Source organism: Lagenorhynchus albirostris, chromosome 9 (assembly GCF_949774975.1).
Source record: "Lagenorhynchus albirostris chromosome 9, mLagAlb1.1, whole genome shotgun sequence".
Lineage (NCBI taxonomy): Eukaryota > Metazoa > Chordata > Mammalia > Artiodactyla > Delphinidae > Lagenorhynchus > Lagenorhynchus albirostris.
Genome location: NC_083103.1, coordinates 68,766,036 through 68,783,463, shown reverse-complemented (window position 1 = coordinate 68,783,463; position 17,428 = coordinate 68,766,036). Strand labels below are relative to the sequence as shown.

The 17,428-nt window shown below is 34.1% G+C and overlaps 1 protein-coding gene across 3 annotated transcripts in view; it reads left to right on the top strand.

The window, feature by feature from the left end:
* SLC36A4 (solute carrier family 36 member 4) overlaps positions 1 to 17,428 on the top strand; it is a 44,740-nt gene that overhangs the window by 10,239 nt on the left and 17,073 nt on the right. The window contains exons 2-9 of one of the 3 annotated variants that reach the window (XM_060160207.1): positions 690 to 813; positions 1,979 to 2,069; positions 3,524 to 3,612; positions 4,633 to 4,728; positions 6,776 to 6,860; positions 11,707 to 11,934; positions 13,898 to 13,996; positions 17,009 to 17,178. In XM_060160207.1, the coding sequence (XP_060016190.1) occupies positions 690 to 813; positions 1,979 to 2,069; positions 3,524 to 3,612; positions 4,633 to 4,728; positions 6,776 to 6,860; positions 11,707 to 11,934; positions 13,898 to 13,996; positions 17,009 to 17,178 (982 nt within the window). Of the gene's footprint in view, positions 1 to 689; positions 814 to 1,978; positions 2,070 to 3,523; positions 3,613 to 4,632; positions 4,729 to 6,775; positions 6,861 to 11,706; positions 11,935 to 13,897; positions 13,997 to 17,008; positions 17,179 to 17,428 lie in introns of those variants that run through there. The other 2 variants (XM_060160208.1, XM_060160209.1) reach the window with 2 other exon arrangements.

Here is a 17,428-nt window from a genome sequence, read left to right as displayed (position 1 = left end):
ACAAACTAGTGAGTATAACAAAAAAGCAGACTCACGGGTATGGAGAACAAACTAGTGGATGCCAGTGGGGAGAAGGAAGGGGGGAGGGGCAATATAGGGGTAGGGGATTATGAGGTACAAATTATTAGATATAAAATAAGCTACAAGGATATATTGTACAACATGGGGAATATAGCCAATATTTTATAACTATAAATGGAGTATAACCTTTAAAAATTGTGAACCACTATACATACACCTGTAACATATAATATTATACAACTCTACTTCAGTTAAAAAGTTTTTTTAATTTTTAAGAATAAAAATAAATAAAAATATGATTACCATTTATGTACTCAGTATGATTTGAAGCTAACAAGAGATGGAAGTTCATTTTATTATTTCTTCACATTTTTCACCCCGTAATTCTATCATCATTTACTATAAACCTCAGGTAGACAAAACAGAAAACATTTTGCATTGAATACTTATGCTTTTCACTTTGCACTGCTTAGTCCAAACCAAATATCCAGCAAATGAGTCTAGTTGTTTCTTTCTAAATACGGTAGAACTCAAAAGTATTAATGTGAATTAACTTAGGGTGGAAATAGTAAAGATGCGTACAAATGGCATGTCCTATTAAAACTGTTATTTATACCAGCTTTAAGCCAAGTTTTAAAATGGTAGTGAAGCACTTTTTCTTTTTAAAGATATGGATATAATGAGACCCTTAATAAATGAGCAAAACTTTGATGGGACATCAGATGAAGAACACGAGCAAGAGCTCCTGCCTGTTCAGAAGCGTTACCAGCTTGATGGTCAAGAGGGTATTTCGTAAGTGTTAAGGTTAAATGTCATTTTCTCTTTTCACTCAGTGTATATTTTGTAATCATCTGCTATGGACCAGGCACTTAAGTAGATACTACAGAAGACACAAAGATGAATAAGATACGGTTCTCACCCTCAAGGCGTTTATAGTCTATTTGGGAAGGAAGAAACACATCTAAATTACAGAGCCGTGTGTAGGAATTACTAAAATGATGATATGTATCAAATGCTATGGATCTTGAAAGAAGGGAGATCAGATTGAGAGGAAGAGAAATTTTAAGAGAAGGGGCTTCTGAAATGGTTAGGAGTTAGACCGTGGGAAGTAGGTAGTAAACACTTCTTTATGTTGAGTGAATGGTATGAAACAAAGTCATGGTCCCAGGGAAGCAGTGGAACATTTTTTAAACTTTTTTTGTTATTTTGTCATCATGAATAGATTTGAATAAGGTATTATTCTAATAGTGATTTAACAGTTAAGCAAAGTAACATTTTAATTGATCAAAAAAGAATAAAGTAAAAAAATTTTTAGGCAAGCATTTTTGTTTCATAAGATAAAAATTTGTGCTATTCTTCCTAGTTTAATTTGTTTTTTCTTGGTCAAGAGACCTCCTTCAAATGCCTCTTGGAAACTTTTCTTAGGTGAAATCCCTTGGGAGTTCATGTTGTCTGAAAGTTAATTAGTATTTATCTTACCTGATGATACACATAGTTTTAGAAATTGTATGTTTTTTCTTTTAATTAACTTCCTCTGAGGTTGATAATCATAGATCAGCTATGTTTAATATCATGATTACATAGATAGTGCAACAAATTGCTGTTTTACCAGCTTAGCTGTATATAGTCTTCAACATTGTTCTGAATATCATAGCAGCAAAGAATCTTATGAGAAAATTACCTTTTCTTTATTACTTTAATAAATACAAAAATACTTTCACTTAAATAACTCATTTAATCTCCATAGTAACCCTCTGTATTCCACTTTTAAGTAGCAAAGATAGGACTTGAACCAAATATAACTTTTGGCTCATTCAACTTCTGGTTGAATGGAAATGTTAATTTGATTCCTTGCCTAGATTAATTTTTAGTTCCCTTTTAATGCGAAAACCATGGTCATGTGATTTTAATAGCTTTTGTTCTAAAATGTTTAAATCTTACAACTTTTACTTTTCAGATTTGTACAAACTCTTATGCATCTTCTTAAGGGAAATATTGGAACTGGTCTTTTAGGACTTCCACTGGCAATAAAAAATGCAGGCATAGTGGTAAGACTCATCTTTGTAATCTCTAGTTAAAATACAGTTATCAGTCTTAATTTACAGCAAAAATTACAAGTTAACATCTGACCTAGTCAAATATAACCTGGTCAGGTGACAATTAGATAATCATTTAGCTGTTGCTGATAAAATTATGTGAACTGTGATAATAATATCTAAAAATGAGAGTTAATTACTCTTTTCACTTCTACTTAATTACTTATTTATAATATTTGACAGAAAGATCCTAAATCACTATTTGATTTTTCCAGATATGGTTATATCTTATTATTCTTTTGGATTTTCAGGAATTTAAGTAATATGTTCATATCAACAAACATTTATAGAGTATTTGTATTGGTGAAATTTTATAGTTTTTTAGATTCCAAATAAAATATGTAGTTTTCAGACTTAAAGAATAATAGTTAAGAAAAGGAATAATAATATCTTTTTTTGTTGTTTGTTTTTGTTTTTTTGCGGTACGTGGGCCTCTCACTGCTGTGGCCTCTCCCATTGCGGAGCACAGGCTCCGGATGTGCAGGCTCAGCGGCCATGGCTTATGGGCCCAGCCGCTCTGTAGCATGTGAGATCTTCTCGGACCGGGGCACGAACCCAAGTCCCCTGCATTGGCAGGTGGACTCTCAACCACTGCGCCACCAGGGAAGCCCCTAGGAATAACAATATCTTTTGAAAACAAATATTCAAAGTTTTGTTAGAACCAATTATTGTAATTATAGAGAATCCTGGTAGGGGAGAATTCACTTATGAAGTAGTGAAATTATATTTAACTTTTTTTAACTGACCAGTTTTCTTAACAACAGTTGTAACTATCATCTTTCTCTGCATTGGACTTTGTCCACCCTAATTTAGAGAAACTTTAAAGTTTCTGATTATAAAAATAAACTTTGGCAGCATTTTGTCTCTCTCTCAATAATCAGGCATCATTTTATTTTTAGTAAATAAGTACTTGAAAATTTTTATGTACCACTTTTTCAAATAATTATTTTCTAGGCACAGTTTCTCACACGTAATTCTCAACAAGCAATCTATGGAAGAAGTAGATTGCCCACAATGCCAGATGATACAGTGCTTTTTAGTCATTTAGATAATGATTCATAGTTGCATATACTTATAATGGTGAGACACTGATAGTCACAGATTTGCCATGCGATGTTAAGTATGATGTTGTATTCTATTCTACTTTGTTGCATACCTCTACTCTACATTCATAGCTTTGGATAGCCAAGTCGATAAGATGGAATCATATGTGGTTGTCTTAAATATTACTAAATTCTTTCTGTATCAGGTTCACTAATTTCCCTTATGCAAATGACTCTTTAATCATTTTGTCTAACAAATATTTACTCACTGCAAATTAGTAGTCTGTTGTCTCATTGTTTATAAGGTAACTTGATTTTTATTAAACTGAAATATTTAAATATTATAAAATGTTTCCCTCACAGCTTGGACCAATCAGCCTTGTGTTTATAGGAATTATTTCTGTTCACTGTATGCACATTTTGGTACGTTGCAGTCACTTTCTATGTCAGAGGTAAATGTGGATTTGTCAAGTCTATTTAATTTATCTTAAATCTATATATTTATTTAAAGTATCAGATAGTCTTATATTTCTACTGTGCTTTGCAACTAGAAGTTGTATTTCCTATAATCTGTTACATAGACAAGTCTAGGATAATGAATATGGGAAAACATAGGATTTCATATGATTGCAATCTAGTCAGAATATATATACTTCTTTTAAAAGAAGTGAAATAGAATGGTTTCTTTTATTTAGTGTAAGTGAAAAAACTCAGGGAAGTTATATGGGGAAAGTGGAGGCAGCAGGGCTACTTTTAGTTAAAGAATAATGGTCTTTAATTTGTTAGTAATTTCATTTTGGGTGTAATGCCTTTGCTGCTCTTTGCTGATATGTGGGTTGGTAGATAGTCAGTGAAACAATATTTTGTTTTCTTTATTTTTGCATCATAAAATGATTCTATTGGATAGTGAACCAACTTTTTAAAAAAACGAATATTGTCTATTCTGATAAACTAACATTCTAATCTTAACTCTTTTTTGTTGTTGCTAAATGTTCTTAAAACTTCGGGCACGTCATTTATGATCTTTAAATAACAATATATACTTAAAAAAAATAGGAGAGACAACATGGCTATTTTGATGATTAAATAGGGTAGTTTGTGTAACAATATATTATAAAGCCCTGTACAGATGTATTAAGTAATGCCATTCTAAGAATGGAATAATTTAAGCATGAACAGTGTAGTTGATGTTTTTAGATAATTGAAACATTTAAATCAGTGAAACACAAATACTACGTTATACAACAAATACATAAACTTTAACAGTGGATAAAAACTAATATACCGGTAAGAAGGGTATATAAAAATTTTTAATTTCATGACATAACTTTAGAAGTATGCAGATCTCAAAATTTCAAAAACTCCTCTGTCAGTGTATAGCCCATTTATCTGATGTTCTTTTCAAGAAATGGATTTATGGACCAATTAAAAATTTTTCTTTTTCATATGCATGTAATGTCATTAAATTTCAGGTTTAAAAGGTCAACATTAGGGTATAGTGACACTGTGAGTTTTGCTATGGAAGTAAGTCCTTGGAGTTGTCTGCAGAAGCAAGCAGCATGGGGACGGTAAGTACTTGCTATGTTATTAGTAATTATTTTAAGTATTAATAATATTTAAACTTACATTAATTTTAAGTATTTTAACCTGGCAAGATACATTAACAAAAGTGTGATAAAGTTGGGAGGAAACAATATTTAGAGTTAGACAGACTTGGATTCAAATCTCAACTCTACCATCTTACAAATTTATGACCTGGGTCAAAGTATTTTTATTTTGTTTTAGTTTTTCACTATCAAATGAGTAATCCTGTGAAGTATTATTATGGTAGTCTAAATAAAATGATATTTAGAAAGCACCTAGCTAACCTCTGGTATAATCATGATCAATAATTAAGTAAAGGAAAAAGAGCAAGAGAAATGTTGCTATCTCTATTTCAAATAAAATTGTGGTGTTTAGCTACATGTTCTTAAGACATCCAAAGTATGTATTTTAGCATAATCTTGTTTTTATTTTTGTATTGTTTAAATGTAACTTTATTATTGGTGGACATGGCTAATCAAAATCAGGTAAATACAGGACTGGAAAATAAGCACAGGCAATTCACAACATGCTGGCCATGGTACAAATGATACATGCGGTGGAAATTAAAAGAAGGAAAAGAGCAGTGTTAGTAGAGTAGTTTATGGTTCAATATGGCCTTTCTGGGGATTTTCAGGACGTTAGATGTGTTTATGAGCTGCTCAGAGTTCACAGCCTGATATGCTGTGTAGGAGAAGGAAGAAAACAGAGCCTAATGCCCTAGGGATTTGCCCCCAGAACCCTGTCTTCTTCCTTCTTTGCCCCCAGTCTATAGGCAACTTTGTCTATTTTTTTCTATCAAAAAGAATGGCTTTCAGATAGAAGTGGCTGGAATGATTGTTGGTAAGGATACTAAAATCAAAGGTGGATGAAGAGATCTTAAGGGAATACCTTATATGTAATTCATCAGTGAGAAGAAACTTGAATTCATTTCAAGGTACCAAGATTACTAACTAAATGAGATCCCTGAAGAACGATAAAGAACTAGAGAGTTATGGCAAGATTGAAGATGGGCACGGGCGCTTCAAGTTTCAAATGGGAGGAGGAGGGTCTGTAGATTTTTTAGACTAGGTTGCTTGACATTAATGGTCAAACAAGAGACTATAACGAATTAGTAAGTGCAAGCTCTTGTGTCACTAATTGTTCCCAGAACAATAGGGAAAGGTATGGGCTGTATACTAATAACATGTAGGCCGACTTTTGATTATAATAATACCCAAATAAAGCTCATTTGACCGGTGATTTCCCTTTCCTACTCCCATGTGCTATTTTATGTAGCTGGAATTTTTTAGAGTATCTAAAAGAATATGAACAGAGCTAAGCTCCTGGAGAGGTCTCTGGTGGAATGACTTAGGGCCATGCCCCCAGTCCTCTCCCATTCCTGTTCTTATTAGTGATTTGGATAGTAGGGAATATGTTCATCCTGTTTGCTGGGAAATACACTGGGTTGGTCTGAAAAAGATCTTGAGAAGTAGGAGAGATGGGCTTAAAGTAACTGATGAAATGTTTTCATGAAATCATTTTATAGACAGATACTCTTTTTTTTTTTTTTCTTTTTTGCGGTACGTGGGCCTCTCCCTGCTGTGGCCTCTCCCGTTGCGGAGCACAGGCTCCGGACCTGCAGGCTCAGCGGCCATGGCTCATGGGCCCAGCCGCTCGGCGGCATGTGGGATCTTCCCGGACCCGGGCACGAACCCGCGTCCCCTGCATCGGCAGGCGGACTCTCAACCACTGCGCCACCAGGGAAGCCCTAGACAGATACTCTTAAACTGTTGAATTTCAGAAGGAAATGATGGGAAAATATGGGCTTTTAACTTATGTAACATATTTTTGCTTAATAATAATTCTAGTGATAAACAGATCATAAATACGTGCTCTTTGTAGAAAATAAATGCTTTAAGCCTATTTCTTATTGTAATGAAGTAAAAAGAATAAATACTATTATGAAATGTTTTAAAATAGTTAAAAAGAGAAAAAATACATCGACATCTTAGCAGCTCTTATTAATACTTATTTGTGGGTATCTCTTTTCAGGAGTGTGGTTGATTTTTTTCTGGTGATAACACAGCTGGGATTCTGTAGTGTTTATATTGTCTTCTTAGCTGAAAATGTGAAACAAGTAAGTATTTTTCTCCAGTTTTTGAAATCATTTTCTTCTGATGCCATGGTTATGGCATCATATTTCCTCTGAGTAAGCTGTGGTTGAATATGAAAATGTGTTTCTTTCATAAATCATGTATCTTTCAGATTTTCCTTTAGTCGTTTTTTTTTTTTGCAAGTTGGATTCTGCTATAATTGAATTTTACGTTACTTGCTATTATATCAATAATGCTTGTTCTTTCAGATCAAAACAGGCATAATTTACTGATTCTTGGCTATTTGGAATTTAGACCTCAAAAGCAGATACACGGATGTTTTGGTAGCATATTTTTTACATTGATATTTTATAAAAAAGTATATAAGGCATTAGCCAGCAGCCTAAAAAGTGAAGTTAAAAAGTGGGCATTATTAAAATCTCATAATTATTGCCATTGTCTAAAAACATACTGTGTCCAGAAAGGTACAGTGTTCTGTAGTTCTCTCCATATTATAAAGGTTTGTTTTAAGAGTGGTTTACAGTCTTGGTAGAGACTGTCAATTTGAACAAACATGCAAAGCACTGAAATAAAAAAGCTCCCCTATCAGAATAATGCCAAAGCACATTTCTTTATGTGCTTTAACTGGTAGTTGGCCTATTATTCCTACTTCACCCTCTGCTCTTCTTTATTTTAATCAATAACATTTATTAGTATACACAAGTGCATGGTGCAGTAGTAGGCATTATATATAGTAATATGTAGAACTCCTCATAAGTATTTCAATGCAGAATATGTGTTCTACAGAATCTATATATCTAAGTATATATTTGACTCATTTTTCTAAGTTATAAACTGCTTCATTTTATATTTAGACCAAGATTTGGCAACATTTTTTATAAAGGGCCATAATAAGTATTTTCTGTTTTGCAGGCCATATGATCTCTGTCTCAACTCAGCCATAGACAACAATACATTAGATATGGCTGTATTCCAATAAAATTTTATTTGCAAAAATAGGTGGTAGAATGGGTTTGGTCTGCAGGCCAAAATTTAATAAAGCCACCAGCTTAGGTTTTTAATGTTGGAAAGGGTCACTGAGTCTTTCTCTTATAAATAAGAGAGTTGATGGTTTTATCAGCACGACTCATTATAGATGATGTGCCTTTGAGTTTACAAGTATTTAGTTCCACAAGTCACATATTTTTAGGGCTGCTAACTAAGTTAAGAGGCTGTTTATTGGCAAGATAGACATACCATCTTAGCAGTCATTTACATAGAATACAGTGGAAATGGTGCCTTTCTAGGGTTGTGCAGCATGGTAGTACTATATCTTTTCTATCATCTCCTAAGAGAGCTACCAACAAGCTTGATTTAAAGTTATAAATAATGCTAATAATGCCTTATAATATTATATTTATAAGCTATGATATATATCCTTTAATTTTTTACAACTACTCTGTAATATAAATTCTACACTCATTTTATGAATGAGGAAACCTAGTCTCACAGAGCATGAGCAGTGTCCCCTAGGTCATGTGAATTGGGCAGAAACTTAGGTGCCTGACATAGCTGCCACACAGTATATTAATTGTTCATCACTGGGCAGGACATTGTCTGATTTTAGTTGTGTGTATGTGTGTGACGTAGACTGTGTTAAGTACATAAAATAAATAGAAGCTTAGGATTGGTGACTTTCTCCTATGAAATGATATCAGATGCTTCCAAAGTTGAATGGAAGAATTTAACTCATTTGCACATATTCTACCCATAGAAAAAGTGACTCTCTGGAAGGTAAGGAGAAGCTTGCTGTAGATAGATGAAAGATCTTTTGAGGCATGAAGAGCAATATGGAAAAAGACATTCAGTCAGACTTGAGACTTGAAAAGCTGATTTCACAACGCTGAGCACCTCACCTCTGCAGAGCAGACAGATGGTCATTGAAACAGCATCATCAGAGATTTTCCCTCTCTGCAGAGGTGTTCTCACACTTGATAGCAATCTCCAATAAAAGACACATGGTTTGATTAAACCTTACTAATTGCTACTACTTTTACAGTTAAAATTTGTAAGATTTTTACCTCCTTAATCTACATAAAATTAAAGGTTCAGTATTTCATCGAATCAAAGAATTAAGAGTTTAGTTCGCATACAAACGTATGCATCTCCTGCTTTGTAACTGTCACATGGCTGTTCTTGATCCCGTTAAGCCACTGTGGACAATCGACAGGGGGAAAAGAACTGTGGTGCTTCCAGTGATTCTAGTCCGTGGTGGTTATAGTAGCTCCTCTCTGTTCTCACTCTAAGACACTCAAGAAAATGTCAGGTAGACAAAATAGTGTGTATGAGCATGAAGAGTTGGGAAGGGATTTTACATTCAGAGAAAAAAAAATGTTGTGATACCAAAGACCATGGACTTTAGAGTCAGAAGACCTGAATTCAAATCCGTGCTCTCAGTTTTAACTCACACATTGGGTAAGACCCTCTTGTGCCTCGTTCAAGCCTCGGTTTCCTTATTTGTAAAATGGGAACGGTAGCAGAATCTCCCCATGTTCCTCATAAATTTATTGTGAGGCTCAGCTGACAAAAGGTTTGCAAAAGCCTTTATAAAATGCATTATGCATTTTATATGCAGTATGCAAATGTAGCGTATTGTGTCTTTAATTCTACATTTTAGCTTTGCTGAAGAACATAATCTGCCTTTGGAATTTTAACCATTAAATTACTGAATTGAAAAGTTAATAAATAGTAGAATTTAGTAAATTTGAGATCTCAATGGAAACAACTGAATTTAGTAATTTTATTTTATAATATTTATTTCAGTGTTTTGCATTTTGGTAAACATGTGAGATCATAGGAAGTCCTATTAGATAGCCAGTCTCTGTCTCTAGAGGGCACCAAAGGATTCAAATGTTTACCTGAATCTTGCTCTGGGTATGTATCTACATTTTTATTTTACTTTATTTTTTAATCTTGAGAATTTTTATAATCATCTTTCTGCCAAAGAATACTAATTATTATGAGAGATTTGTGGTAGAATTGATTTCAAATTCCCAAGCACCTAAAGACTCAAACAGTCCTTTCTAAAATTGGTTATATAACTGCTTTTCTCTTACCAGGTATCCTTGTTAGAGCTTAACTTTGATCATTATCTAATCTGATTATTGGACGTACTTCTTTGATACAGAAGTATTTGGCTGTAAATAATTTGATTACAGAGGAAATTGGGTCAACAAATAAAATACATTCTTAAAAGCCAAGTAATGTGAATTATCATATTTGCTTCTATTTCAAATTATAGAAAATAAAATTAAAAGTTTTAATGGACAATTACAATATAAATGAGAGCTATGCATTTCTTAAATGGTACATGGTGTAACCTGAGAGTTTGTTAGTCCTGTGTGAGTTATAAATTGCCAATATAACTTAAAACTAGTAGATATATTCCCTGCAGTTTAAGATGATATGTACATTTGTAGTGACACTAAACATTGCTTATTGTGGATAAGTGTAAAATTAAACACTTAAATTATTATTCATATCAGGATTTTGTTCTGTACTTCTGACTTTTTGGCCTTTTGTTACTGTATTTAAGGAGAGAGAGAGAGAGATGTCAAGGTGGAGGCCAGGTGGCTACTTGGGCAGGGCCCCTCTTTAAGGATTGCAGCATTTTGGTCAGGTAAACATGTACCTGTCACAAGCTAGATTGTGGGATCTCAGGCCTGGGTTTGAATCCTAGAACCAGGACTTACTGGCTTGATATTATATAGGGTGTTTTGTTTTTTTTTTTTACCCTCCCTAAACCTCAGTTTCCTCAGCTATAAATTGATATTAATACTACCACCCACCTCAGAGTGTTGTTTTGAGGATTAAATGAGATGTTGTATAACATTTAGTTCAGTACCTGACACATAGAAAGTACTCAGAAAATACTTGCTGTTATTACTATAGGGTCTGGTTCTTAAGAATTTATGTATCCAGAGACTTGATAAGTCTTTGCGTTCCATTGTGTTTAAAGGAGGGTACAGTATTTGGGGCAAATAGATTTTCACTGGAATTTATATTATAGTTTGATCTGCCTGTGCTGTGAGTTTTAAAGATTATTTTTAAAGTCCTCTATAATTTCATTTCTGTTTTTCTAAGTTGGATTATGTGATTAAGTGAATCAAGGACAATTTTTAATAAATGGAGCCTATAATCATTGAATCTCTTTTGAAAGTTGAATATAGTTTTGTAGACGTGGCTGAATAAATTCTGAGGCAAAGTTGATTTATCTTGTAGAAGTTTTTTGCTCTAATAAAAATTTATTTAGTGTCTAGCATGCATGAAGATAGTTGATTTTTAACAAATATTTATTGACAGTGATGATAATTCATCAGCAGTTGCTTTATAAAATACCTTTAAAGTTAGGCTCTGATTTCTAAATTTAATTTTGAGTACTGTACATTTCTAAGAGGTACTTAGAGATTGTTTCTTACTTTGAGAAAAGTATGTTAGTAGAATACCCAGTGGCCATTTTGGACAAGCATGCTTCCACTTTTGATTATCTGAGAAGCAGTTGAGCCTTTCTAGGCATCATGAGCACCGCATTCACAAAGCTTCACAATAAATTAGTAAATCCATCCTCATAATGTTCTAGTGAACTTTCTTTTCACAGTATGATAAAGTTATTTTGCAAAGAAGATTATCCTATTTTAATTATCCTTAAATTTGATATATGTATTTCTAAGACACTAGAGTATCTTAAAACTGTGTATTTTATTTATTGTAAATGAATTTATCATAGAGTGTATATAGATCATAATTTTCTTCATATTTCTCCTTTATTATTATAAGTTGATGGAAGTCTTTTCCCCCCCTCTTCCTTATTCTCCTGGTAATACTGTATAGGTTCATGAAGGGTTCCTGGAGAGTAAAGTGTTTGTTTTGAATAGTACCAATTCATCAGATCCATGTGAGAGAAGAACTGTTGACCTAAGGATATATATGCTTTGCTTTCTTCCATTTCTGATTCTTCTGGTCTTCATTCGTGAGCTCAAGAATCTATTTGTGCTTTCATTCCTTGCCAACGTTTCCATGGCTGTGAGTCTTGTGATAATTTATCAGTACATTGTTAGGGTAAGTATAACATGTTTTTAACCGTGTCATATGTTTCTTAACAAGTAAATATTTTTCACTTTGGAGGTAAAAGTAATGATAAGTGAAGACTCTACTTCATATGTGTCACACAGGAGATAATCAGGGAACTCTGGTTTCCTTCTCGGGGATACTGTTTAGTTGAATAAGCAATATATGACACAGAGATTGAAAGCATAGGCTTTGTAGTCAGATCTGGTTTTGAATCCTGGTAAGTATGTTTCTGGGCTGTATGATGTTGCTTCAGAAGATAGTAATACCTGACTTATTAGAGCTGTGAGATTTAGGATCGTGCCTTAGTGCACTACCTAACGTGAAACAAAGAACTCATTAGTGTTCTGTTTATTCCTTTAAGATTTAAACCAATCACAAGAGACGGGAATATAGACGTGATTTTATAATTTTCTTTCTCTTCTGAATCTTTATTTGCTGCCACCACTTCAGCTCACTGCCACTACACTAGGCTGTAACCTCTTTATCTGATGTATGCAATAACCTCAATTCATTTCATTGTTGGCAGTCTGCAGATCCTTAGCCAAGTTTCTTTAAAATATTCTATTGATGGGATTCAGGGGATCTGCAAATCCCTTAAAATTATTTATAAGATTTAGTGTTTCTGTATGTATATATGCATTTTTCTACTGAGCAGCTGTATAGCTTTCATTTCTCATAGGAGCCAGTGACTCAAAAAAGGTGGAGAATCCTATTTTTTCCTGATACAGTCCATTTTATACATTGCTGCCAAAGCAGTTGTCCTAAAATCTCCATTAGCAATTCATTACAAATTCTTTTATGATGGATCTATGTTTCCTTTTTGCCCCATCTTAATTCCAAAGCCTGTAGACTCTTTGTTATAGCATGTGAGAGTGAAAGGGGACAGGCAGGAAGATCTCACAAGGCTTTCTGGAGTTCGTGACCCCTTGGCTGGACATGTAGGAGTTAGTGGAGCAGAAAAGGAGGCTCCTTAGGTAGAGGGAACCATGTGAAAAGGAGGCTCCTTAGGTAGAGGGAACCTTGAAGTACAGTTTAGCGTTATCCAATAATCCAAACATTTTAATAAATTTTTCATTTTGACCCTAGCTTATGTTTCACCATTATATCACACAGTTCTACCTATGCTTCAGATCTTCTAAATCTATTCCCCAAATTTTCCCTGTGCTGTCACACTTCAGTTTCTTTGTTCATCCTCTTTCATTGGCCTTGAATTCCACTTCTAGTCAGGTAAAGGCAGAGAACACAGGCTGGTGAGGAGACTTGGGCTAGCTGGAAGAAGTGGCCAGTGTGGACCCAGGGATCTTGAACAAGATGTGCAGTCTGTGAGCTTCCAGATAATGAGAGTTAGAAGAAGGCTATGAGTCAGGACCAAGAAATCAAAGCCAGAGTCAAGGCATAGGCACAAGTAATAAGGGTAATGGCAACTGTCAGGTCAAAGAGTAAGATGCTGAAACCACGAGGAGACCTGTTCTAGAGAACAGCACAGCGATATTGAGATAGAAAGCCAAAGTCGGGAAATCTTAGAGACCAAAAGAACAAGGAAAGTAGAGTGGGGAATGAATTTCATTGGATACCGTCAGCAGTGGTTGATAACTGACTATATGGCTCTCAGCTCAGACGTTGAATATGCTTATATATTTCCTATTGTGGCAGGAGCCATACCCAGTGAGAACAGCCTGGGACTTACAGGTGGAAACAGGTAATCAGGAGCATTTAGCTCAGATGGAATGTATGGGCTTGAGGGAAACAATTGCTTTTGGCAGTGAAATCCTAACGGCTTGGCTACGTTTAACATAGGATGCTTAAAGTTTTTATTGAAAGAGTTATTCACATTTATAATACATGTTTGCTGCTGTGAAGCTCAGAAGTATATGATTTCGCTCTTCCATTTTAAATTCTTTCAAGTAAGTAAAGATGTAACTTATTGACATCTTATTTTTTCTTTCTCCAGAATATGCCAGATCCCCACAACCTTCCAGTAGTGGCTGGCTGGAAAAAATACCCTCTCTTTTTTGGTACTGCTGTATTTGCTTTTGAAGGCATAGGAGTGGTAAGGATTTAGTCTTTATTACTGTTTTATTTAAATCTTAAGTTAATACAAGGGCTTATTTACATTTAAAAATGCCTGTTTTTCTTTTGTTTCTATTTTTTTATTCCTATAAAACGATTTGCATTTTGGTACGATAGACTTGAATTATAGTTTACTTCTACTTACCAAGACTTTTATCTTAGATGTATCACTTTTTCTTAATCTGTAAAGTGAGAACACTTGAATAGATGATTTTTTAACATTTTATCGTGGAAATTTTCAAACCTATACAAAACTTAGAGAATAGTGTGATGAACGCCTATGTAAGCATCACCCAGCTTCAAAAACCATTAACTTATGGCTAATTTTGTTTGACCTGTATTCTGTCTACTCTAGCAAGTCTGGGTTATATTCAGACAAATCCCAAACATCATATTTTATAGACTAGATGATTTTAAATGAATTGAAATTGTTACAAAGTTACTACTGCATAAGAAGAGTCAAATATAAATTCTCTTCTTAGATTTATACGTATCATACTTGTTTTGAGAAATGATGTCATCATAAAGCTAATACCAAGAGATACAAACATCCTGAGAATTCTGAGATCCTAAATATTTCCATTAAAGATGCTTCCAGTTCATTTCAAGCCTAGAATATGTAGATTTGGGGAAAGTTGAATATTGCTGTGTACTCCACACCTTATGTTTCATAGCCTGATGGTTTGGTATGGGAGCAAAACCACTCATAAACATCTATTTATATGAACTGCAGACAAAACAGAACTAAAAGACAATTTTATGCCATTTTACTTGGGTTTCTGCTCTCTCTGAATTCTCCTTTATAGAATTCTCACTAATTCTTACAGCTCCACTTATCTGTGTTACAGACATAAGTGTAGATTTTCATTTCTGCTTTAACTAGTAAGCTCTAGTTAACTGTTGGACGTTTCCAGTTAAGTGTTGTTCCTCTGACATCTCAAATTCAACAACTCCGAAGTCTGACAGATAACCTTTTTTTTTTTTTAATCTAAAACCAGTTTCACTTTCTCATTTCTCTATTTATTTTAGTTTTACTTCCAGTCACTCAAGCTTGAAATGTTGGAGTATTTCTTTTCACTGTGTCCCTGGTTTCCCCATTCCAGTCAGTAATTAAGACATGTTGAGTCTTCTTTTCATATTTCCCCAAATCTATTCCATAAAGGAGATTATGTGTAAAACACTTAATGCTGCTTGAGGGAGCCTCTGTAAATGTTCATTTCCTTCTCTTCCTCCTTTTCTAGCTGCATTGACACCGTTCTTGGCTTTAGCTTCTTATTTCAGGTCTGGGTTATCTCCGGAACATACAAATTGTTCACTGTTCTGTTTTCTGTTAATCACTTAAAATTTCCACGTAGACCTGACTAACGCACCTGAAAAGTGGAGATGAAATTAGTTATTATCTCATGAGGTTATTGTAAATACGATGTGATGTATTACATGCAAAGCTTTTGAAAAATACCTAGCACATTGTAAGTACTCAGTAAATACTCGTTATTATTACTTAGTGTCTTTCACTGCATGGTCAAATTGTATGGTCAAAATCTCCAAATATTTGCCTAAAAAATTAACCTTTCAGTTAGCCTTTTTTCCTTTAAAGGTTTTTTTTTCCCCATAATGAAAATATTCATCTTATTAAATTGACGGACATTAGATACAGATGGATAGATATAGGAACAGTTATAGACATGTATATACATGGGTTAGTATACATCCATATATTTCCTAACTCTGTCTGCTGAGAGAACTAGAAGCAGTGGCACCCAGTAGCAATGAGCACACTCAGCGCCCAGATCTTGAGTTCTAAATACAGTTCTCCAACAAAGGAACCAAAGTTCTTTGGAGAAAGAGCTGATTGTAGGGCTGAAGCAAGGAAATTCAATGTGGGTCTGGAGCATCTTGTAGTGCCAGAAAGTATGGAAGTGCTCAAAAAACGAAAGAATGGATGCGTGTCAAAGGGACACAGGACCCAACCTGATAGAATTCATGAGACCAAAGATGGAACGATATGAGCAACAAAATAAATAATAGTGTTTGGGATTCATACTCAAAGTATAAAACAAATATACATGAATCCATACTTATACAAATAAATGATTAAATAAATAAATACATAGGGCAGATTTTCAAATAACTTATGTAGATACCCCCCCTCCTGGAGCTCTAATTTAATCCCCTCTGTCTGTAGTGACTTAACTTCCAATGAATAGAGTATGATGAGGCAGGAGGAAAAATCTCTACAGGCAGAGAAACCTGGCAAACACTGTCTTGCCCAAGTGATCAAAATTAACTTCACCAGTGATAAATCACGTTGATAGCATGGGTGATGAGAAGGGCACTGCACCTCTGTGGTATCCTTTTCTGAAACCTATTTTCCCAGTCTAGTCATGAAGAAAACATCAGACAAACCCAAATAGAGCGACAGTGTACCAAATACCTAACCAATGCTCCTCAAAGCTGTCAAGGTAATGTATAATAAGGAAGGACTGAGAAACTGCCACAGACCAGAGGAGATTAAGGAGACAGGACAGCAAAATGCAATGTGCTGTCCTGGATGGGACCCTGGAGCAGAAAAAGGACGTTAGTGGGAAAACTAGTGAAATGCAAATAAAGTTTGGAGTTTAATAGTAATGTACCAATATTGGTTCTTAGCTGTAACACAGGTACTTAGGTAGTGTGAAATGTTAACAATAGCGGAAACTGGTCAGGAATATATGGGAGTCTTCTGTTTATCTCTGCATCTTTTCTGTAAATCTAAAATTATTCCAGAGTAAGAAGTTTATTTTAAAAAACCTGACAGATAGTTTTGCCTACTAAGAGCTGATTTCAAATCTTTTTATTTTAAGAATAAAAAAATCTGTAGTGTGAAAAAATATATAACACGTAGAAAAATACATCAACAATTATGTTTGCATATAAACTATAGAAAGATTAATTTGTGTACATATAAGACGGGATATTAGATTGTTTTAAATTATTTGCATTCTCTTCTTAGGTCCTTCCACTGGAAAACCAAATGAAAGAATCAAAACGCTTCACCCAAGCATTGAATATTGGCATGGGAATTGTTACAACTCTGTATGTAACATTAGCTACCTTAGGATATATGTGTTTCCACGATGAAATCAAAGGCAGCATAACTTTAAATCTTCCCCAAGATGTGTGGTAGGTAGACAAGAGTTTGTTAACCTAGTTTGTGTATTTTGTAGTATAATTTACCAATGTTTCATGCTAAAGGTGTATTCTTGGTTTTATGATTTAAACATTTAAAATCTTTACTGTGATTTCTTTATTTGTGTAATCTAAATTTTTTTCATAATCTTCAGAAGAGCTCACCTGTGATTTTACATATTCTTGTGGGATTTTTTTAAAAGATTCAGAATTATAGGGTGTTCCAAATTTGAGTAACATATAA